General features: G+C 24.3%; 2 protein-coding genes across 2 annotated transcripts; both read left to right on the forward strand.

Annotated features, from left to right (window-relative positions):
* The first annotated feature begins 472 nt into the window (after positions 1–472).
* Positions 473–13,754, forward strand: LOC724552 (elongation of very long chain fatty acids protein AAEL008004). Its single transcript, XM_001120442.5, has 4 exons — positions 473–923; positions 11,593–11,666; positions 11,942–12,213; positions 12,737–13,754. Exons 2-4 carry the CDS (start codon positions 11,618–11,620, stop codon positions 13,244–13,246), a joined length of 831 nt encoding a protein of 276 aa, XP_001120442.2. The 5' UTR covers positions 473–923; positions 11,593–11,617; the 3' UTR covers positions 13,247–13,754.
* A 3,404-nt stretch (positions 13,755–17,158) lies between these two features.
* Positions 17,159–21,177, forward strand: LOC102655009 (elongation of very long chain fatty acids protein AAEL008004). Its single transcript, XM_006557776.3, has 5 exons — positions 17,159–17,570; positions 18,726–18,916; positions 19,376–19,456; positions 19,567–19,750; positions 20,531–21,177. The coding sequence occupies exons 1-5, from the start codon at positions 17,510–17,512 to the stop codon at positions 20,845–20,847; spliced, it is 834 nt and encodes a 277-aa protein (XP_006557839.1). The 5' UTR covers positions 17,159–17,509; the 3' UTR covers positions 20,848–21,177.
* Positions 21,178–26,070: the final 4,893 nt, after the last annotated feature.

Below are 26,070 nucleotides of genomic sequence, written 5' to 3' on the forward strand. Positions count from 1 at the left end.
ATTAATTAAGCAGACATACGCGTATATGCAGACGTATGCGGACTTTTTTTTCATCGATGTTTCGATGTCTAAAAATCCATCCTCCAAAAAAAAAAAATGTGTCCTACATTTTTATTAACACCCTATATATAATGATAACATAATACATTATTTATTATCTGTAAACTCTTGATCTATTGTAATTTCTATCGATAATCCAAATATGTAAATACTTTATGAATCCAGAACACAGAATTTCAATTATATCGAACATACGTCAAGTTATAAAGGAGGAAGGGAGAAGAAGGGGAGAGAAGGCGGAAAAAAAGAAAAGAAAAAAAGGAAGACGGCGAGAGAGAAAGAGGGGGAGAGAGAGATAGAGAGAAAGAGAGAGAGAGAAAGAGAAAGAGACCCGTATAATAAGAATTACGTCAAAAAAAAGGAAAACGCAAACATTTTAGATTAGACGAAAGAAACGTAACGGTGGAGAGGAACGCACGAAATGGAAATCGGAAATCCGCTAACATCGACTCGTATCGACCACATCGTTGTACATAACTTCAGGGGACCGGCTGGAAGGGATATAAGACTACGACTGCACAGCTTTGCGTTGTCAGACCGTAGAGGATATCGTCCGCGGCCAAACTAAAAGGGAAAGAGAACCTTGGCATCAAACGAGTCGTGGGCACGAAACACGTATCGAAACACGGACCGAGACATTCATTCGTCTATAACCGATAACAGTTTCCACGGATTACACACGCGGTTACCGCGGTGTCCTGTTAGTGTTGTTCGTTACCGATCGGTCGTTTCATCGCTGCAACAACGAGAGAGAAGACAACAACAATAATAACAAAGATTCCCGCGATCGTTATTTTCCTTCGAACTGACCCATCGATCTATCTTGGAAATTGGACGGAGTAGAGACGCACGAGATAGAAAAGGCAAGAAAAGAAAAACGTATATATATATATATGTATATATATATATGTACATTCGAGTCAAGAGAGAGAGAGAGAGAGAGAGAGAGAGAGAGAGAGAGAGAGAGAGTGAAAGAGAAAGAGAGAGAAAGCAGTTGGTTTTTTGTTTTCGTTTTTTGTTACATCGTCGGTTAGTCGGACGAACCCTAGTCGCAACAGGTAAGAGTACGTTTTCTTTCTTCCTTCTCTGTTTATAGTGCGCGTGGTGCTTTATCGACCGATTTCACGCCGCGGCTGCCCCAGTACTGTTGTGTACGGTGTGTGCCATTGAAGGGTCTTACGGCGAGGCAGATTCACCTTCAATCGTTCTTGAATCGTTTCTTCGATCTAATTGAGGGGGAAATTATGTAAATCGGTGTGGTGATTTCGGGATGGATGAGAATGTAGATCTTGACGTGAAATTTCGTGGAGGAAGAAATAAAAGTTAATCTTGATAAATGTTGAACAAGATAAGAGGGATAATCTTTACGTTTTTTATTTTTGAATGTGCCTTCTGCAAAGTTCTCAATTTTTTTAAAAAGTGTTGAGTGAAATTATGTTAATCTTGTAAAGATGAAAAATCTTGTAAAGATGAAAAAGATGAAAATTGAAATTAAGATTTGTTAAAAGAAATTAAAGTTATCTTGTTAAGAGGGAAAGTAATAGTGATTTTACATATTTTTATATTATATGTATAAATTTAATTCTTCAAAGTTGCAATTAAAAATCTGAAATTAGACACTTTTTTTTTTTAATTTGAATATATTCTTGCAAATATTAGTATTTTCATTATCTTTTTTTTTTTTTTTAATTTTACAATCTCTTTCCAAACTAAATTTAGAAATATATATTTAAATGCAGCATAAAATTCTTAACAGCCTTATTTTCACACAATTTCTTTTACTCTTTTGATGAAATTATTTTATCTTTTGATTAATTTTACTGTTTTTCATCCTGAATCAAGAAATAGTATTATCAAAATTTTTATATTAATAAAATTAGCCATTTATATTCAATGATTCAATTACATAGTAAGTGTAATTACAATTACAATTACAAAATGATCTGAATAATATAATAATAAAGAATAAAATATTATTAATATATAATTAAAATAAGACGGAAGGAAGTAAAATGATTTATACAAAGTGTTAATATGATAAATTACAAGTGAAAATTTTTTTAAAGAATCGAACGAGCATAAAAATTGTTCAATTGCAAACAGGAAGTGAGATAGGAGATTGAAACGATGATATAACGAAGACAGAGATAGAGATAACTCTATCCCGATCTATCGTTTATAACCTCAAAATTTTTGAATTTTTTTTATATATAATCAGTATACGAGTATTTTTAATTTTTATTATAATTATATAAGAATATGTGTATATATATAAGAATATATAAGAATTATCAAATTCCAATTATTTCGAAATTATGTTTTATTTCGAAATTTTGTTATTAGATATTTTTGCGTCATACAAAATATAAAATATTAATAAAATTTATTCGAAAAAAAAATATGATTTGCATCATTCACAGTCGATAATCAACGATTCAGTTTCCTGGATAGAATTTTTTCAATCATTAATCAATTACAGTTGAAGTTAAAAATGAATCGGTTGACGATTGTATAATTATTTTAATATCTGAATAAAATTTAAAATCTTATAAATAAATCGGTAAATAAATTTATATCCGTTAATTATGCGATTGACTATTATAAATTCATTTTGTAATCACTATCGTTAATGAATTCCATTTATCCAATGTTTACTATTTATGCATACAATATTCTATTATGTTATATCATCGTTATTACATCATCGATTGATCGATGATGACAATTGCATTACATTTAAAACGCTTTTTATGTTAATATTAATGTTAAATGTCAAAAACGATACATATGTGATTTCAATTGTTTGAATTACATATTATTCTCATATTTTTTTTTTCTCTCTTTTTTTTAATTCCTCTTCTTTTTTTATTGCATAGCTAACAAGATCATAATATATTATAATAATCTGAAACAATTATTTAATATTATACAATTTTGATATCGATTCTCTATCGTGATGGTTTTTTTTTTCGAAAAAATTGATTTTCATTTTTTCTTAAGAAAATATCACGCACAGCATTCCTTTAAATAATAAAGATGCATAAAAAAATTATGTACTTATTAAAAGTAGTGCATTGAATATATATATTAATAAATGTAATTCATATAGTATGATAATATGATGTGTAAAATTTTCGATTATTTATTATGTTATTTATTGTATTATAATTTAAGTGCGTTAAGTGAAGCAAGATAGAGATGAAGTGTGATAGAGATGGAGCTATTCACCTAATAGCTAGCTATTCACGCTTATAACTTAATAAATAAGCCTCGGTACGACATTTTTATATATCGCTTTTTGCATTTGTTTCAATTTGTAGAATCGATTCTTCAAAGGTTTAATATTAACACTTTGTAAAATGAAAATTTTCACCGCTTGATTATTTAAATATAATTTTTAATTGACTAATTAAACTATTCTACTTGAGAACATAAAGAAATAGAGTAAAAATAAATTTTTTTGGATATTAATTAAATATTAAAGATTATCATACATTTTTATTAATTTTTGACAATCTTGAATTTTGAAAATCAATTTGTTGATGCTGAGTGATAAAATTATGAATTTAAAATTTAATGAAAATGAAACTGAAAAATGAAATTTAATTTAATTTAAATGAAACATCCTATCATAAATTATGCAAAATGTGAATTATTTATAAAAGATTGGAAGTTGAAATTAGAAAAACTTCAGACAAAAGTTAATATAATAATTTTAAATATTCGATATTTAAATTTATTCAGTTTTTCTTTTTTTCTTTCTTTTTATAAGTGAAAAAATATTTTTCTAACGAATCAGCTCGTCTAAAAAAAAAGGAAAAATATTAGATTTTAAAATTATGATAATGATTTTTTTTTTTTAATAATAATAATTTATCAATCAAACAATTATTTCAATTAATTGTTTCGATATAATTCGAAATTTTATATCCACCATCTATAGATATTTTTATACAATTATTATGGAAAATGATTTCCAATTTTACTCGAAATTATTATTCCACCGTTCAATTTTATTATTATTTAATTCTATTGTTTCGTATCCGCTAATAGTGAATAATATTTCTTGGCATGGTGTTAACAAGTAGTTGTTGAAGAAAAAAAAAAAATGTCAAACAACAAACGAAGATCTTGGATCTATTGAAAATTCGAATTAATGCTGTTTGGTTCGCGCAAACAATCGTAAATGTTTCTCTTGTTTTTATGATAAAATATTACCACTCAAATATCTCCACTTTATCTTTTTATACCCTTGCCTAGGTATTGCTTTAAATCCTTTTTTTTTTTTTTTTTTTTTTTCTAAATTCACGATTCCACCTCATTAGTCTGTTATATACGATTATCGAATTCATTTTGAAGCTTTTATAACGTGTGCACAATAATGCAAATATTTTAGATAAAAATTTTATTATTCTATACCGTGAAGAAAACATTTTTTAATACATATCTCTCACAGCCCAAAATGTTATTCCATTATATAAAGGAAATTTTATTTCTTTTATCAATTTAAATACAATCCTAATAATTTTACAATTTGTGCAATAAATCGTTAATATAGATCGATAATTTATTCCATTTATTAATTGAAATGAACATGAAATTTTGTATAAAATTTAACAGCTTATGCTAGAAGCATATGATAAATCGATTTTATCCATTCGAAACAAACGTTTATGTATATTTTCAAAATGGTTGAATAATTAATTTAATAATAAGCGATCCATGCCACATGGAGAAATAATTCCATTCTTTTAACTTCTTTCATTAATTATGATATCGTGATACGATTTAGTATAAAATCAATATAAAAAATCGTTTAAAATAAAAATTTAAATTCGTTTCGATTCGAATAACAAATCAAAATTAACAATTGCCTGCTCATTCTCTCTATTAATTCGTGGAACAGCTGATTGGTCATTTTCCTGCAAAAAGAAATATTTCATTCTCCATTGTGTCATTTATACAATCACATTATTTAAATTTATTATTTAAGTAACAATTATTATTACCTATTGTTGTCTATTGATTATAATTTAAAAAAGAATTTAAAAAATTCCAAATTTTATTTTTTGAATAAAAATATATCCTCCTTGTTAAAGAGAATAACGTATAAAATATTTCTGAGAATTTTGACAATTTTTTGAGAATCGAAAAATTTTTTATTCAATTTCTTTTTTTTTTTTTTTTTTTAATAATTATCATTAAAATTTAAAAAAAAATTAATTTGAATGAGCTATTATTACAATCACTTTGTTAGTAATTACCAGAGTCGACGAGAAAAACAAATAACGTTTTCTTTGTTCTCCCTTTTCTTTTTTTTTTTTTCATTCTCATTGCCATCACTGCTTTCCAAATCCATCTAAGAGTCGAGTTGAGTTACAATGACGAGAGATAGATCTTTGGCGCGTTTTCCTTTTACCAAAAAGAGACGTACGAAAGAACATGTAGCGATAATATGTCGTAATATGTTTAAGTAATCAATTTCCAAAATGGAAGAGGAAAACTTCAATGGGCGACATTGTTAGTTGGACGTGTTGGTATAGAAGATCGTTAACCATACATTTTTTTTTTTTAAACGCGTGAAGCAGTCTTGCAGTGATGACGATAATATTACGCATAAGTAGATAATCATTTTTCCATACAGCTGAACCTACATGCAATATTTCGAAAGGTTAATACGACACGTAGGTTGTATCGAGGACTGTAGAAGAAAATATCAATGACCGCGCGCTGTTGAGAGTCAAACTTTGAAATACCGCGATGTAATTGTTACTTATTTACAATTTGAGATCTTGCGGGTTCATAAATGTCATGAATCCGGTGGTCAAGGTGCAGCGCCATCTCGCGTGATTTCGTATAAACTCGATTAATTGTCGCGAAAATATTCGACACGGTGGTAATATGAAATAATTAATTTGCAAACGAAAAAGAAAACAATTCTTTTTGAACGAAAGAGGAACGTTGCGAAATTTTGTGGTAGAGGTGCGTAATTATCCGATTTATACGCTTTGAGTGAATTTAAAACGATAATTTTTTTACCGATGAAATATCAAATCTATTATTTTTTTTTCAATTTTAATTTTTTAAAAATCGAAAAAAGAATACGAGTAATATAAAAGTTTTAAGTCTTTTATTTACTTGAACGTGAAATTCGATCAATTTATTTCGACGTATCTCGTATCGATCGATTATTTAAACATTTCATTAAAATTGTTATTCGAAAACATTCGATTTCTCGTTAAACATTCACCAAATGTGATCGATTATATTCCATTTTATTCCACTTTATTTACGAATACTGTAAATAACTAATCAAGCAATCCCGGTTATTTCCTTTCTAACCTGACCTAACCTATAAAGTAACCAAACAATTAATCAAGCAGGAATCATTTGATTCGTGATCATAATTGAACAGCCATTCGATTCTACGTTGATTATATATTCTTTCAGTTTTCTTTTGATCATATTTGCTTGCCAATGGAATTTGTTTCGTGCAACCGGTTTATTACTTTACACTTTTCCTCCCACAGTGAACGCAGCCTCAATGAGCAGTGTAGAATTACGGAACAATAATTTTATAAAATTCACCTGCCTTGAACCTTGACGCATAACTTGTTTCCAAATTTTTTTTTCCTCTCCTTTCTTTCTCTCTCTCTCTCTCTCTCTCTCTCTTTTTCTCTCCGTCTTTCTCTCTATTTCCTTGCAAATATTCCCACCGAGCTAGTTTACGCATTGATAGCTCGGCTAATTTCGATCTTTGCAAATGTTTGTACGTGTCGAGACGAGATTTCCAATGTGCTCCATCGATTATGCAGCCAGTTCCAATCGCAAGTTGCTGCGGTATAACAACTCGCTTATAATATTATACCGTTGGAAATATTATATCGTATTCCTTTTTCCATATAAAATCGAAGGATATTGCTAATGAATTATTTAGTGAAATACCGTGTCAATGGTATAATTTTAATAGTGGTCAAGTTAAGGAAATGATATTTCTTTCTTTTATCTCGTTTTTCTTTTCTTTTCAAGTAAGTTTATCGCTTATATTGTGACAAATGAATCGAACGATTGCAACGTCAACATTAATACATATCGAGTAACCTTTTAACCGTTTCTTGATATTTATTTCAAAATATTTACTCATTTTCTTCAATTTTTGCAAAAATCGTGTAGATTCTTTCGTTTTTTACCACGATTTTAACAAGCATTGATAATTTGACGATTTTCTTAAGCTGGAGTTAAATTAAATAGCTTAGATTGGTTGAAACGTAAACTAAAATTGATAAAATAATTTTAATGATAATTTTTTTTTTTTTTTTAAGTTTCATTTTTATATTATCTTATAAATAATGTCAAATATCATATAAATATATAATCGATTCATTTTTATTCGTGAGAAATTCGTAAACTCATCTCGCTCGATTAATTTCGTTTAATTCTTTTTCCAAAAAATTTGTTTAATCTTCTTAAAAAAAAGAAACTTTAAAAAAGATTTTTTAGCAACAATCGTCCGCTTGTTAATTGATTATTTCACAATGAAAACTTGAGATTTGATTTTACAACAAAAGCTGAATGATGAACAATCCTTTGCATCCACGATTTGCATTTAAAGTGATTTTTATTTATGAGACCACCTAATATTGCAATGCAAATTATAAGTCAAGTTACTCTTAACCGTTTACTTTATCTAATTAGCATTTGGTTCACGATTTTGAACGGCAGAATGTAATTTATTTAATCTATCTTGAGAGTTGCTCAACGCGGCTTAACGATTAACAACAATTTTGCAGCTTGGGCAACGTGCAATAAAACAAAGTAATAAATCATTTATAGATCGGTAATTTTTAACTTCATAATACAACAATTTCAGAGATTGTAACAAGGAAGAAAAATCGACGCGCAACAATTTTTGTATAGATACGTACGTTTTTTCAACTTATTTGTAAAACATTGTTGCATATCAATTTTTGTGCTTGTTCTGATGGTCGTGCAACAACCATTCCTTAAATTTTCTATACTCATTCGAATATATCAAATGACTATTATTACACAATTATTATATATTTATTTTTTAATCCATGTTTCAATTAGATTCAAAGATTCGATTCATTTTGATTTCATTTTGGATGGAAATGAAAAGCACCAACAATTTTTTAATATTATTTCTCGACTAAATTTACAAATCTTGATGAAAATTTAATTACCAAACAGGGTTACCATTTACTTATATAAAAAAAAAAAAACACTAAGTTAAATATAAAATTTGAAAGAGGAAAAGAATTGATGCAATCATCGATAAATCTCTCATTTCTCGAATAATTCAAATTCAAATTTGGACATTAAATAAAATAACGCTCGGCCGAAAGGAAAAACAAAGTCAAGCAGAACGAGATTGGCAAGAATTTAAAAATTTTTTCTCTCAAAAATCCAAATTTCAAATCCATCGGATTATATCAGTTTCTCGGATATAATAATAATAATAAATTCGCCGGGTTTGAAAATGTTTATTATATTTTTGTTTATTTATTAAATGGAGAGAAATGGTGGATCGTTAATTCGATCCTTTAAAAAAGGAGAAGGATATGCAAATCGTACGTGTATCCTTCCACTCCCGAAACACGTGTTTAGATATCGTGAATTTAATAGCGATAGATGTTTTCTTTTTTTCTTCCTCTTCTTCTTCTTCTTCTTTTTCTTTTTCTTTAAATCGTGAAGTTAGATTTTAAACGGAGAAAAGCAGTGGCACGTTAACGATCCCGTTCACCTTGGTTTCGCTAGTTGAGAAATATTTATTCGCCCTTTCAGTCTGCACCGTCCCAACTAAGACTGCATCCCTCCACGATTCTTTGTGCTCCTTGTTCCTCGATCTTTCGTTGGTCTTTGAATAATTTTTGTTGTTTTACGATAAAAATTGTTCAATGCCCACTTCCTGTGTGCTCGTTTCAATGATATTTTCGATAATTTGTTAAAAAACAAACAAAAAAAAATTAAGAAGAAAAATTTAATTAAGTAATGTCATGCTTTGTGATAAGTGATAATTCGTTGAATAATTTATACTTGTCCAAAAAGTAGCATGTGGATTAAGTATTTATTTATTTATTAATTTTTTTAATATCAATCTTAGTAGCAATTTAAGATTGTTGTTCTTACAATTTTCTTTTTTTTTTTAATTTTATTAAAATATGATTCGTTTAATTATCATATAAAAAAATGAAATTATTTTGAATCTTTGTAGTAAATCAATTGTGTTATATAGTTATGAAATTTTGATTAATTTTTATTTTTTATAAAAATTGATTATTATACTTGGATTAAGAATTGATAGTTTGAAAAGAATGAAATAATCTCTCGTTAATAACCTAATCAATAATAATAAAAGGATACTGTAGTGGTATTAGTAGTGGTATGTTTACGTAAATAATTATGGAATAAAAATTTCTTTCGTTATATAATTATTATCGTGATATTATTATATATTTTTTTCTTTTTTTTTTTTTTTGATTATTAACTGATTTCTTCAGTTAATTATCTGGAAAAAAAATTTTAAGAATTTATTTAAATTAAAAATATATAATGTACATGTAATAGAAATGAAATCTTGAACAATGATAGAAAAGTAAAAAAAATTCTAATAACTGTATAATGCATTATTTTTGAAATCAAGGAAACCACCTGATAGCACTATTACATTATTAAGAATAATTATTGAGAAAATTCTTCTTACATCATATATCTCAATATAAACTTCAATCAAATTTTTCTTTTTCTTTTTCTTTTTCTTTGTTTAAATATAATTGTCTTTATATATAGGCCAATACTTTTTCAACAAAATGTTCAAGACTGTGAAATTAATTCTTGTAACAATGTATTTGCAAAAAGTATAAAAAAGTATAAAGAAGAAATTTACTTTCTCAAATTAAAATCCTAACCTTAATTCTAAAATTCAATATAAATTAAACTCAACAGATCTCGACTCTCGATAATGTTCTTACATCAGCATTCCTATAATGCTTCATAAAATAGCGTATTAAAAATAAAAACAAACGATGTTAATCCTATCGGGTATTCTATTTTTTGTACACATGTCAACTTTGTATGGCTAACCACTTGTCTCGATTTGGCAATCCGTTAACGAGCCATGATAATGCTGATTCCTAATTTACCTTCCGTGCCGTACAAGGAAACGTATTTCTTTGTCCTTCCTCACTTTGGACGACTTTTTTTTTCACGCCATAGTCTATCGAAAAAGATTCGATTCAGAGACCACGTCACGAGACACGATATGAAAGGCCATTGTCACACAATGTGCCGGTGTGACGAAGAATATTACTCGTGGAACGAGTCTTGACAATTTTCTCGGCCATATGCACCGGTAGGAAAAAGTAGTATCAACGCAAACTTGTAGTTTCGTTGATTGCATTCCTCTGTAATTGAGAAATAATTAGAAAACGAAGGAATTCGTCTTGGGATCAAGGACTCTCGCGCTATTGTTTCGTTAATTGGCTTGGAAAAGTACCAAATCTGTTGGAATGATGGATTTCATTTTTTTTTTTTGTTTCTTCACAATCGTTGAAGAAATTCATGAAACGTGAAATGAAAATTATATTTTTGTCTCGCTTGATATTAAGTTAATTTTTATTTGAAACATTTTTATATGTATATAAGAAATAGTTTGATAAATTCAGATTAATTAATTATTTCAATCATCTATATGTGCACGTTTTAATATTTTCGTTATACAATAAGTTTTCATAATACGAATTAATGGATAAAATAAAATATAAAAATTTTATATGCACGTGTATTATGTATTTTATACATATATTATGGTACATATTATCTAGAAACAATAAATCCGATCGCAAGTGAAATGAAAAAGGGACGTCAATTTCAATATTTATTATCCAGGCTATCTACTATTATTTATTGCAACAGCCTGCAGATAACTATTGGTTCATACAGACTATTAATATATTCATGACACACCTTTTTGGAAAGTTCATTCCAGAAGTCAAAACAAACAGAAAAATTCGTTATATAGAAATGTTAATTGAGGCTTATGTTATGAGCAAATTAAATTTGCGTTGAAACGAGACGAGAAATGCGACGGTGGCGCGCGTAGCGGAGAAAAGAATCATCTTCGCTGTTTTTGTCTCGTTTCATCTAACGCAAACCTAAATTGATTATAATTTAATAAATAAACTTCGATCGAAGTTTGTATATACATAAACTTTTGCGTTTGTTTTGTATTTTTTTCTTGCACAAGAAGTTCGAATTTATTCAACAAACTTATTTTGTAATATTTATTTTCGAAACGATTACACGTGTTAAGATTAATATTCTCTTTCTCTCTCTCTCTCATCCCTTGAGAAATTTGCCTTTGAAACATTCGATGAAGATAAACATTGATGAATAACAATGATAACAATTGATGAACTCATATCATCATTAAAATTTATATATTCAAATCAATGTATTTATCCAACAGAAAAAACTAGATCTATTGATTCTTTTTTTATTTTTTCCTTTCAGGTTTTCTTGTTATTAATCAACAACAATGTCGGTAATCATGGAGTTATATAAGGATATTATGGAGAATAAAGGCCGTAAGTTATTTTTATAAAAAAAAAAAAAAAAAAAAAAAAGATTAGCATTGTGTAAGATGTAATAATAAAAATGGAAAAATTATTTAAAACTATGTATTTTTGCATATACGTATCGTTAATATCGTTTAATATCGCTCAAAGTTTTTATTAAAATAATATTTCCTCGACGAGTTTGCAGATTTTTATTATCGATTTTCTACGTGCAAGACATACAATTTACATATACTTAATACTGGATACATCGTAACGTTAACATTTGTTTTCAATAATTTCAGATCCAATAACGAAAGATTGGTTTTTGGTATCAGGACCAGGCCCGGTGATAATGATAATTGTCAGTTATTTATACTTTTCCTTATCAGCTGGACCAAGATACATGAAGGACAAGAAACCGTATGAGTTAAGAACTCTCATGATTGTTTACAATTTTATCCAAGTGCTGTTTAGTATATACCTCTTCTACGAAGGATTGATGGCTGGATGGTTACACGATTACAATTACTATTGTCAGCCTGTTGATTATACGGACAATCCACTATCTAGAAGGGTATTTATTTTTAATCGTTAAAATTTTAAATCATTCGATAAGTAATAGAAAATAATGTCGGTTTAGAAATTTTGATTGAAATTTTGATTACTTTTTATAAATTTTTAGACAAAGTTAAAGATAACCACAATTTATAATGGAAAAATTAAATAATTTTAGATAATAACGATAACTTTGATAAAAAGAAAAGTGATTAGCAAAATGCAAAAAAAATTACAATTATTCTTAAAGTAGCAATAAAGAAAAATAAAATTAACTCAATCGGTAAATTATTTTTTATGTTTATTAGAAAATTTGTCAAATAGCCATAATTGAAAATTTAATCAAGATAAATGAATGTTAAAGTAATATATTTTGTAATGTATTTTAGAGAAATATTTTTTGTTTACATTTTAATATTTTTAAAATTATGGATTAGATGGAAAGTATTTTTATCTAAGCTAAATCGTTTATATAACTTAATAAAGTGACGAATGAACAATAAAATACATTATATTAACTCGTATCAAATTATTATTTACAGATGGCTAATGCTGTTCATTTCTATTTCACGTGCAAGTTGATAGAATTATTGGACACAGTATTCTTCGTCCTTCGTAAAAAGAATCGTCAGATCTCATCGCTTCACGTATACCACCACGCATTGATGCCAATTTGCGGTTGGATCGGTTGCAGATTTTTGCCAAATGGCCATGGCACATTGTTGGGTGTCATCAACGCGTTCATTCACATAATTATGTACGCATACTACATGCTGGCTTCGATCGGACCACATATGAACAAATATCTCTGGTGGAAGAAATACTTGACGTCATTGCAATTAATTCAGTTCTGCATTATTTTTGTCCATACTTTTCAAGTCTACTTCAACGGTTGTAATTACCCATTATTTCTTACGTTCCTGCTCAATTTTAACTCGTTGGTTTTCATTTATCTGTTTGGTTCGTTTTACATCGAGAATTACATCAAAAATGAAAAACGGAAGAAAAATAAGACTGAAAAAATAACGAAGACTGCGAACAAAATGGAGTGAATTGATACTATTTAATGCCATTTGGTTCTCGTTTATCAAAATCCACTTCGTTACAAAAGAACATTCATATTCGTTAGATACGTCTAGCCCTCTAGCGAGAAAAACATATAACATTTTGATCAGATAATTTATTACCAATCGATCTATTTCGTTTTCTTAGCTTGAAAACGAGATTCGATCTTCTGTGAAATATGCCGAGTGACATTTTTAGCAAATTAATTTAATTTTTTTATCTAAATATATTTTTTTACAATAGCTACATTTAATTGATTATACAGTTCCCTTTAATTGAATATATTTATAATATGTATAAATTACTTTTAAATTGTATGACTGAATATTGGCAGTATTTAAAAAAAGTTTGAAATCGAATTATTATAAAAGAAAAAAAAAATTGTATTGAAAATTATAATTAGAGATATAAAGAGAAATGTAAAATTAATTTTTGATAACTTACTGGTCGATATTATCGGTAATAAAGGAATCGCTCGATTAAAGGACTTATCAATCGATCTCATCGAATTGCTTTATTTGTTGGTAAGGTAGAACAAGTATTGTTATCATAAATAATAATTTTGGTATTTGTAGTTTTCATGATTCTTTATGTCATATTTTTTATATAAATATTTATATATATATATATATTTTTTATATGTATATATATGTATATATATAAAATATTATCATTAGAGGGAAATTTAATTATTAGAGTTCTAATAAATTTTTCATCAATGAATTTGAACAAAGAGGAATATGTTTTTAATATATTTCTATTATATCTAAATAAAAACAGGTTTGTATTAAAATAAATTATTTTTTATTATAATTCGTGTTTTAATACTTTTATTTTTGAAATATTACTTTTCATTATATAATGGATTATTTTAATAAGATAATTTTAAATATTTACAACAAAATACAAAATATAATAAAGTATAACACATTTGATAATCACAAGAGAAAAATTATGAAAACATTAACAAAATGTTTAATATTACTGAAATAATATTCTAAAATAATCTTTGAAATTTTATCAAATTAAAAGAAATTTAAATACATCATTAATCTGTATATATATAAATATGACAATAGTTATACAATAAAAGAACTTATTATTTTTAGATAAAAATTAAAAAGTTTTATTATTATTTCCTTCAAATTTTTATAAAATGATTTCAATATTGATTAACTGATCAATCAAAAAATACTTTAAATAAATTTAAAAATTTATGCATCAAAATCCAGCGGAACCCTGATTATTCAACTTGGTTGTCTTTGTTTAAAGATCATGACCGTTAAACCTACGAGACCTCTTCATCCGTTTTGTTTTAAAATATCATTTATATTGTTTCCAGAAATTATGCATGTGATGTTGCACATGTGCATATATACTAAAAACATATTAATTACTTGTAAAATCTGTTTACCAATACTCTGTATATAATTCTTATAAATAAATACTTGTAAACAAAAAAATTTATTACAATGGAAGATTAAGATAATAAAAGTCGTTAAAAGTTATTAATAGAAAAAAAGAATTTTATTCTTATCTTAATTATTTAAAAAAATTAATTTTTTATCATTAATTAAGAATCATTCAGTTTTAATGTATATTTTAATGGATACGTTATAAATTCATAAGATAAGTTATATATAAATGTTTATATAATTATGTATATAAATAGATGATTATCAATAATATTTATATAACACATACGTAATAGAATTATTCAACAATTTTTTTTATTCTTCCTTATATCAATTTTTCTAATATCTAATATTTTAAAAAGACCTTGGCAATATTTTAAATATAACAATTTAAATGTTAATCCATTTTAAATAAAGCTGATAAATAATGTATTTTAATTGATTTTTATTTGGTTAATTAAAAGATTCATTATTTTAAAAAAATAATAAGTTAAATAATTACTCAATTTTTTTCTCTCTTCAAATTATTATTCAAAATAATTGAAATTTTAGTATTTCCAAGTATTTATGTAAGTAATTATAATAATTATATTTTTTACGTCACATATTATACATATATTTACAAATTATCAAATGATAATTTTGCATATGCATAATTACAAGTGTAATTATACATATAATATAATGCATTATATGCATTATATTAGTTGATAAATTATTGATCACATAAAATTAACATTTGAACGGAATTTATAAAGTTACATACAGATAAGTAAATTTGAGTGAAAATTAATCTAATATACAATGTTATGTATATTAATATATTATTCATGAAACAATTCCAGAAATCAAAACAATACAAAAGTGTTATATATGCAAATGTTAATAAAAAAATATTAATTGAGACTAAGCTATAAGTAATTTAAATGTATATCAGGTAAAGCGAGATGAAAAAACAATTTAACAGAGATAGAGATAAATGTATCTCATTTTATCCATGTCTCGTTTCATCTAACATTTAAATTATAATTTAAATGAAACACGTAGTGATTCTAAATTTTAAATAGATTATAATCATAAATTTTTTATAATCATTCGTTATATACAATATATATATATAATACAAATATACACAAAGTTTTATATTTGTTTCAAAAATTTATATCTTGTATAATATTTTATAATCAGCGATATAAATACATATATAATACATATAAGAAATTTTTTTATTAAAATATTGAAGCATTGACATTTAATTAATTTTATATTATATTATAAAATAAAGTAATAAAAAAATATTGACGTTTTAATATACCTTAGAGAAAATTAATACATCAATGTATCAATTACATTTTTCAAACGAATTTTTACAATTATATCACAATACAAAATTTGTGAAAATTTGATGATAACTTTTTATTTTTCTTATTATTGAAAATAATGTCAATTACGTATCATTATAAATTATATAAAATCTGATAATAAAATTGGAAAAATTGCTAAATTATTATTTTCTTAATAATTTTTTTGCGAGTAAAATATTTCAAATATTTTAACAAAATTTATGTCAAAAGAATCCAATGTGCTTCAATTATTTTGTATATATCATATGTACTAAATATTATTCTTCGTGTACTATTTATTTAACACAAAATATTATACTCTTATTACATATATATATATATATATATATATATATATATATATATATATGTATATATGTTTTTTTTTTGTTTTAAATTTCTTACTTTTGAATTTTTAAATTTGTAACACGCAACAAATAATTAATGTTAAATTAATGATTATCTTTGTATACTATATAAAAATTCATGACTGATAATTACATTTACAATTTCAAAAATTTGTTAAAAATAACATTTTTGTTCATTGTATGAATCCATTGTATATTCATGTGTGTTAAAAAAAATATATATATTATAAAATTTTCACTTTGTATATAATAATAAATATAGAAAATTTTAGAAAATTTTTGAATTGAATCAAAATAATGCAATGCCAAATTTCTAATAAAACGTTCTAGAATAATCATAAGTTGAATAAATCTTCTGATAAATATGATTTCCAATAAATTCTAAGAAATAATCAAAAATTTCTACTTCTTGATCAAATTCTTGCGCGAATAAATATAAAGTTATAAAAAAAAAAAAATCAAAAATATCCAAATAAAATTATATTAACAATATGTTTTATACAATTATTCGTTTTTTTATAATTATTCAAAATTTCTTAATGTTACGCATAGAATTGGAAATTTACATAAGTCAAAATTTACATAGTTCATTTTCAAATAAAATCGATTGGAAGAATTTTAATCATTAAGTAGCTACATAACATTTTACTTTTATTTTAATTTCAGATTAATCATTATAATCAATTATAATGATATTCATAAATGCAATGACTTTATCAAAATTTTCAGTGTAAGTTATTTTAATCAGATGACTCTGAATTTTCGTTCAGAAATTTAGTTAGATTGATGAAGTACAACATTAATCATCGATCATAATTCGTTAATTTTATAAGATATTTGAAAAAAAATAAAATTCAATTCCGTGAAACCGTGAATTTTGATATAATTTTGACTTCTTTCTTTTTCTTCTTTTTTTTTTTTCTTTTTTGTATAAATAAAAACGAATAAAAGTTGACAGTAAGAAGATTGGAAAGTTTAAAGTAATACCGAAGAAATATTAAAAATTAAAAAAGGGGGAAAAAATATTCGATTCGATCTTTTAATCAAAACAATTGAATTGATTTTATCAGTAAATATTGCAATCTTATGTGATTTTTCTAAAAATTTAATTGGAGTGTTAAATCATGGCTACATTAATAAGAAGAGTATACGACGGCTATCGTCATATTAATGAAAACCTGTCAGGTATTTGTAATATATATATATATATATATATAAAATAAGAAATAAAGGAGAAAATTCTATTTACAATTCAATGAATTAATATTTCTGTATACATTCTTTCTACTTAATAATAATAACAATATTAGTAATATAAAATCTTTTATATATAAAACAAACTGATATGAAGAAGAGAAGATGAAAAAAAAAAAATAGATACGAATCATATAAAATATAATTATTCTTATATATTTTATATAAAAAATATTGATACAACAATAATAAGATATTTTCAATTTAAAGCTCTAAGAAAACATAAAAGTTGCTGCAAATTTATCACGTTTTTTTCAAGTTCTTTGAATGAATTGGAAAAGAAATAAATTTCAATGTGAACAGAATTAGAAATATATGAAATATTAAGAAAATTATATTATATTAAAAAAAAAATTAATATTATATTAATATCTATAGAAGAAATGATTATGACTTTTGTTTAACACAAAAATTAAATTATATATATAAAATAATCATATCTCAATTAAATATTGGGAACATGTTGATTTTTATTAATCCTAGAATATTAAAATTAATAAAAATTAATTTAAAAAATTAAAAATATCGATTAAGATTTATTTATTAAATTTATAATATAATATTGATAATAAGATAAATTGATTTTAGGTAAAGAAACTCTCTCTTGTCTTTTCTTCTTTCTCCTTTTCTAATTTTTCTAATTTTTAAAAATTAATTAGTATATGAACAATAACTTAATAACTTAATCCTTAATCATCATTAATAAAATTACACATTTAATAACTTTAATGATACAATAATAAATTCTGGTTATATTAATTTTTACGTTTGTTCTAGCCTCTATAATTTCCAAAAAAATTTTGCACGAATGAAATTTTCATGTATAACAATATAAATAATAAATTAACAATATGGATTAAATGAAATGTAAACATTCTTACATACTTTTCTTATATTATAGTGTTTAATATATTCCATATTTTTATAGATTTGGTTCTACGATAATAGAAAATAATAAAAAGAAATAATTGAAAAAAGAAAAAATTAAAGATACGGAAAAAAAAAAATATGAACCTTTTACATAGATATGTATGAATTAAAATCTTTTTCCAACATGTTAAGATAAAAATTTTTGTTTTTTTGGAGATCCTCGGACGCAAGACTACTTCCTCATGGAATCACCATGGGGTTTTCTCGGTATAATAATTTTTTACTTGTATTTTGTGTACGAATTGGGACCCAATATCATGGCAAGGAGGAAACCATTCAATCTGGATAAAATTTTACAGATATATAATCTGATTCAGATAGTATCGTGCTCATTCTTATTTTATAAGGTACGTGAGAATAAATTTTTTTTTTTAATTCCACAATTTTCTACGTGATATTTAAATGCGAAACTTAAAGATTATTAAATGGAAGTATGAATGATTTAACTTAATTTCTTTTCTCCATCATACTCAATAAAAAAAATTCATTATAAAATTGAATATTAATATTAGTGATAAAATGTATCTCTTTTTATAAAAAAAGGAAAAAAGAGGAATAACAAATTACAAAAAAATGATTCGATCAACAACTTGTCATAAATATTAATGTTATTTTTTTATTAACTTTTTATAAATCTTACGAATACAAAAAATTAAAATAAAAATAAAAATTTAAATTTATATTAAAAATCTTCTCGAAATTATTAATAATGTTTTAATGATCGATAAAATTAAGAGATATAAAAATATATATATATTTTTAATAATATTTACAAAAATTATGCAATTTTTTATCCTTGATTCCAGGCATTGGTTTTAGCCTGGCTAAACGATTATAATTTCTATTGTCAACCAGTTGATTATTCGTACGATCCTCGCGCAATAGAGGTATGTACAAATGAATTTTTTTTTCCTTCTTCTTTTTTTTTTCTCCATATAATTAAAAAAATCCTTATTTTTTTTTTTTTTTTTTTTAATACTGATTATTTGAAACACAGATAACCAGGGCAGTTTGGTTTTACTTCATAATAAAAGTTTTCGATTTGCTCGATACGGTCTTCTTTGTCCTCCGGAAAAAACAACAACAAGTATCGTTCCTTCACGTCTATCATCACACAGGAATGATTTTTGGCACGTGGGTATGCACTAAATTCCTGCCTGGAGGCCACGTCACCTTAGTAGGTAAATCATTTAATCCTTTCATGAGATTAACTTAACTAATTATATAGGATGTTCCAAAATTAACGCAAGATTTGAATTTGCTGCCAATATTTTAAGTTGTTAGCAACTCTGAAAAAAGAACAGTTTGACAACTGAGAGTTTAGGGTTAGTAAAAATGAAGCGTTATACGATGCAACAACGTGTCTTCATTATTGAACACATATTTTAAAAATAATGAAAGTTTGGGGGCCCCAGTTCGAAAATTTTATACGAAATATTCACGATGGCTTTGTTAATCGCCAAAATTGCCACAACGTGTCACTGTTTGGTGCGGATTTTGGCCAGAAGGCATCATCTAAAAATTTTCTTTTATATTTAATTCAAATCTTGCGTTAATTTTGGGACACCCTTTATTATTATGAATTTGCACGCCAGGGATATATGTCTCTCCTCACGAATATTTTGTCGAATAATGACAATAGTATGAATGATCTCGCTTTATGAATCCTATTATTATTATTATTATTATTATTACTATAATGAAATTTTCGACACAAATCTCTTTTATTATATATAATAATTGGACGCGGAAGTTAATAATAATATTAGTATAATAATATATATAATATATAGTATAATAGTTTAATAATAATAATTGGAAGTTAATAATAATAGTATTTAAGGATTGATAAATAAAAATCGCGAGATGTTTCATGCATGAAGAATAGTCGATTGATTAAAATTTTCCGTATCGGTCAAATAATTTTTTTTAATAATATAAATATTTGTTACCATATGCAGGTACGATAAATAGTTTCGTTCACGTGGTTATGTACACCTACTATCTGATCACTTCGCTTCAATTAAGTAAACCATGGTGGAAGAAATACGTGACCCAATTACAACTCACTCAATTTTGTATAATACTGGTACACTTTATATCGCTGGCGTGGGTCGAGGATTGCGGTTTCCCGAAGTGGGTAGCTGCGATAATGATTCCCCAAAATCTCTTCATGATCGTGCTATTCGGCGATTTCTATTACAAAGCGTACGTAAAAAAGAGTAAGAGCAGCAGGAACGGTATTACACACGAGAACGAGAAGTTGAAAAATCAATAAAAGAAATTTTGTTTGCTTGTGCGTCATTTTCAACGTCATTGTTCAATCTGTGACACAACGAGGGGCTACATACACGGAAATCAATTCATCATTATTACAATTTAGACTTTTTACATTACCGTCCATCATTGTTTGGCGATAATTTTTATTGAAATATATACAAAAGGAATGAAACGAGGAATATATTTTTAGGTTAGGCGATTTATATATATTTTCGTATTAAATCATATATTGAAAATTTGCAGAAAATATAAAGTATGGAAGACAATTTTTTTTCTCTCTCTGATACCTAAGAACATGAATATAATAATAATAAAAAAAAAAGAAAAATTTCGTTTCTATATTTTAGTTTCACTTTATAATAGATACATTAAATCGAATAAATTATACGTGACAATTTATTTTAAAAATATATGTATTGTTTATATATATATAATTATTTATATAAAAACGTGATAATGTAAAAATTTTTTAATCATGTTTCACGACTAAATTCTCATGGACAGTAGTGTATTAATATCGAAAATAATATAATGATTCAAATATTATAAAATTATTTGATTCACAACAATCTCATAATACTCTTTCATAAAATAGATCAGCATTTAGCACAAAGTATTTTTTGTTTCGTTTTCTGTTTATTCAAACTTATTCAAATAAAAAAAGCTCTATAATGTGTTCTCTATAATTGAAACGATACTTCTCAATCTTATTTACATTCATTATTCTCAATTATTTATCAATATCTTAAGTAATAATTGCGCAAACTTTGATAAGTACAAACGTAATTATTGATATGTAAAATTATTTTAATTATCCGTTTAACAAGGTTACCAGACGAGTATACTGCCCTCTTTATCACTAAAAGTAGCTCAATTGCGCGAATTTATAACACAGGAGGAGAATACGTGACGTCACATTATCCCCACTGTTATTGTTAGATATACCACGTGACTAGACTTCTGCCAAAGCCAAATATTGTGCGACATTGATTCTGCTTGATCTAGCAATGGTAATAGGGATAATGTGATGTGAATTCTGTCATGGAAAAGTAATATAACATATTCTACATTCTATACAGAAATTTGTCAGACACAAGAATTAATTAATACTTTCAATGATAGAGAGAACAATATACTCTGTTCATCCGACAATTCTGCAGGAAAGATAATTGGACTATGGAAATTTATAGAAAATTTAAAACGTTATAAAAATTTATATAGAATGCATATATATCCTAAATGACAAAATAATAAACTATATTTATTATTTTCTATTTAAGTTCCATTTTTTTTATTCGTGTTCAAAAAAGTTTTTTAAGTAATTATAAAAATAATATAAAAAAAAATTATAAAAGTAATATAAAAGTATATAATCTTTTTCTACGTTGTATGTTATGCTGTCTTGTTACAATTGTTTTCCGAATTTACAAAATTTTTTCATAAATTTTATTTATAATTGGTGTTTTGTTCATGCATCGTATAAAACGTATCTTAAGATTATTAAAATCGATGAAATAAGATCACACTTTTAAATATTAAATTTAAATTTGCTTAAAAATTCGTAATGATAATCGTAAATATGATAATATTTGCGCTATTGGAAGCAAATTCGATATGAATTTTAACAATTGCGATATACATACATAATTTTACTAATTTGAAATTAAAATTAATATCATATCTTTTTTACTTGAAATGAATATATATTACCACTTGTAAATAAATAAACAATCAATATATATGTATGATCATTTATTTGATCATATATTTGACCATTGTCATATAAAAAAATTTCTAACCTAAAAATTTTGATAAAAGTTGATGAATATAGAAATATAAATTAGATTATAGAATATATAGAAATTAAATAAATTATTCACGAAGCATTTTTTCATGATTTGAGTATAATTTTGCGTGAAATATTTTTTTTTTTTTTTTTTACAACAGAATAAGAGAACATTATATTTTGAAGATTTTATAATTTAAAATGTTGCTCTATTTTATATCATTGAAAAGTTATATTTAAAAAAAAACAAAAATGTATTGAAATATTGATTTCATAGCGTTAATTAATTTCTTAATATTTCAAAAAAAAAGTTATTTCATTATAAAAAAAGTTGCTCCATTTAATATATTCACATTTTTTTTTTTAAATAAAAAATTGTGTTTACATTTAAAAAATAAGGAATCAATAAAATCATATCATCAATTAAATCAATAAAAAAAAATAATCAAATAAATTCATAGGACACAATATTTATTGAAAAAATTAATTGAAAAAAGAATAAATTACTTAAAAATTTTAGTAATAAATTATAAAATTAAGTTATAATATAATAAAATTTAATAATAAATTCAATATATATATATATATAAGAATATGTTTTATATAACATATATTTACATTGTAAATTTACTAAATATTTTGAATATGAAAAAAAAATTAATATATATAATTTACTATTCTGATTTAAATTAATTAAAATGGTAATGTAGTCGATCATATGATATAATAAAAAAATTATAAAAAGGGTTAAGAAAAGGTTATTAAGAATTATAAAAAAAACAGTTATAATATTTAAATAAGATTATGTTTTAAGATTTATAATTTAAGATTATAGATTTATATATTATAGTACTTAATATAACTACACAAAATATATTTAAAGATATAATTTATTCAAAGATATTATTATAAGATAATTAAAGCAAATTAATTTTTTTCTCTACAATTATTATAATAAACATTGTAACCACTAATAAGGAAAAAATTAATAAATATAATTTAACTATGTGTTGTAATATCTATTGTTTCGATCTTAATTTTTAAAGATTTCATTCTTTCAACAAAAATAATAAAACTATCAATTCTTTACTTATTTATTTATTTTTGTTAACTTATAATATAATATATAACTTATAAGCATCATTGAATACATTAAATCACAATGAATGAATAAAAACAAAGAATGCAAATAAATGAAACCATCATTAAGGATTAAAATGACAATAAAGGAAATAAAATATGAAAAAAAACAAATTATCATATCTTGAAATCACAAGTGTCACGTTTTGAAATAATGCAAAATTAAACAATTTTTAATTCTTATAAATTATCAAAAACAATTATTAAATGTGTATCAATGTAAATATTTCTTAAATTAATGATTTTTTTGAATAAATAAGTTAATACTTTTTTGAAATATGACTAATATGAAATATTTTAATAATAAAAAAATATAAGCGAGTCAAAAATAATATAACCATTAATCACTAAAAAATGCATTTCTCTACATCCATCATATACTTAAGAAAGCAACATTTATAAACCTCTCCAGCATATCAATCTATAATTAACTGTATGAAATATTTAACTTCCTACTCCATGTGTAATAAATATGACGAGATTATTATTTTCCAACAACAAATGATCTCAACTATTGTTTTTATCTACATGGCATCTTAACCTAATAATATATTATGAAAAAAAATATAGAAGTAACAAAAAAAAAAAGAAATGAACATAAGACTGAATCAGGACTTGTTCGAAAAAGTCAACCTACTTTATCTGATACTTTAATGGATAATCAACAGTCCGAACGAAAGGTAAAACTTGTATGGAACAAGCACATAAAAATGTGCATCGAAATGCCGTTATACCATGTTTAAAAATACCTATATCGATTGCTTTATTTATAAAAATTGAAAAATAAGATTCTGTCTTTAATTAAGATAATTTATTTAAAATACTTTAAAACATATACATAAAATAAAAATTGAAAATTTTATTATTTCCTTTATAATTATAAAATTATTTCTAAAGATGTTTAAATATAATAATTATAAAAATTTAAAACTGAAATTATTTATCTTTAATTAAAATAAAACGAAAAGTATTCAACATTTTGAGATATATAAAATGATATATGAAAACTGAAATTTTTTTATTTTCTATGAAATTTCTAAGTTAAGATAAATGAAATAGGTCTGATTTTAAATATTCCTAGAAAATATATAATAATTTATTTAAAAGTTAAAATATGTATGAAATTCCATCTGTAAATTAATATAGTAATAATTTTGCAATGATGATAAAAAAAACATTTAACAAAAAATAATTAAAGAAATGAAAAAAGTTGAGAGGTTATAATTTTCTTTTAGAAATTAATTAAATGATATTTTTAACTGGATTTTTAACTGGACAGTAAAAATAAATTCTAAAAAGTTATAAAACAAAAATAAAATAAAAAAAAAATTGCTTAGGTTTATTATCCACTTTATTATCCACTTTACTAGTTATGTGTTAAAAATATTTTCAATATTTTTAATACATAAATAAATATATATTGAAAAATAATACTAAATAATATATTTTAAATATTTAATAGAAAACATTTTTATTTCACCATTTTTATTGTTTCTTATGATATTTTTTTAAATAAAATTATATTAAACATACCATCTATGACAAAATTGTTAAAATTCTGAATAAACGATATAATTTCTTTATCTTCTTGTTGTTTTTAAATAAAATATCAGATAACAATATATACGATGTGCAAATATATTTATAAAATTTGTTAATAATCACAGTTATAATAAATTCATATATAAATACAAAATAAAGAAAAAATTTTATTTCAATAATTATTAGAATCAAAATCTATTTGACTAATCTTCTATTAAAATAATATTTTATTATTTTGAAATATATTTAAATAATAAAATTCAATGTATAACAAAAAATTTTGTTAAAAAAATAAAAATACGAAAATAATACGATACTAATAAAAACAATCAAATATTTTTAATAAATCCGTATATATTTTTAATAAATCCGTATAAAATATAACCTTAACAATTGTCGAATAAATAAATGTCGAAGATCATCGATTGATATTATTGTACTATATTTTTATATCAACACAAACTTCAATGCATGCAAAAAAATATCGTGAATGAACTCATTTTTCTTCATATATATGCGTTAATCGAATTATTACTACTGCGAAAAATTTCGATTAAAAAATATTTTTACAAAAACTTGGTCCCGTTTTTTCTCGTTCGTTCCCATTTCGCAAATTTCTTCCACATACTACGTGTAGTTGGCTTACTTTGTTCTACACCACGTTAAAAAGTTCTTTTAAGAAACCCGTAATGATTCCTCGGTATTCGTAAGTGTCTTCACGCTATTGGCTGGATCGCAATTGTCGTTTGTATT

This window comes from Apis mellifera, linkage group LG16 (genome assembly GCF_003254395.2).
Source record: "Apis mellifera strain DH4 linkage group LG16, Amel_HAv3.1, whole genome shotgun sequence".
Taxonomy (NCBI): domain Eukaryota; kingdom Metazoa; phylum Arthropoda; class Insecta; order Hymenoptera; family Apidae; genus Apis; species Apis mellifera.

Bases quoted from the DNA above. Each gene is read 5' to 3' on its own strand.
- LOC724552 (XM_001120442.5), top strand. From the start codon at position 11,618: ATGTCGGTAATCATGGAGTTATATAAGGATATTATGGAGAATAAAGGC. The intron at 11,667-11,941 runs GTAAGTTATTTT...CAATAATTTCAG, and splicing joins TATTATGGAGAATAAAGGCC to ATCCAATAACGAAAGATTGG. The intron at 12,214-12,736 runs GTATTTATTTTT...TATTATTTACAG, and splicing joins ACAATCCACTATCTAGAAGG to ATGGCTAATGCTGTTCATTT.
- LOC102655009 (XM_006557776.3), top strand. From the start codon at position 17,510: ATGGCTACATTAATAAGAAGAGTATACGACGGCTATCGTCATATTAAT. The intron at 17,571-18,725 runs GTATTTGTAATA...GTTTTTTTGGAG, and splicing joins TATTAATGAAAACCTGTCAG to ATCCTCGGACGCAAGACTAC. The intron at 18,917-19,375 runs GTACGTGAGAAT...CCTTGATTCCAG, and splicing joins GCTCATTCTTATTTTATAAG to GCATTGGTTTTAGCCTGGCT.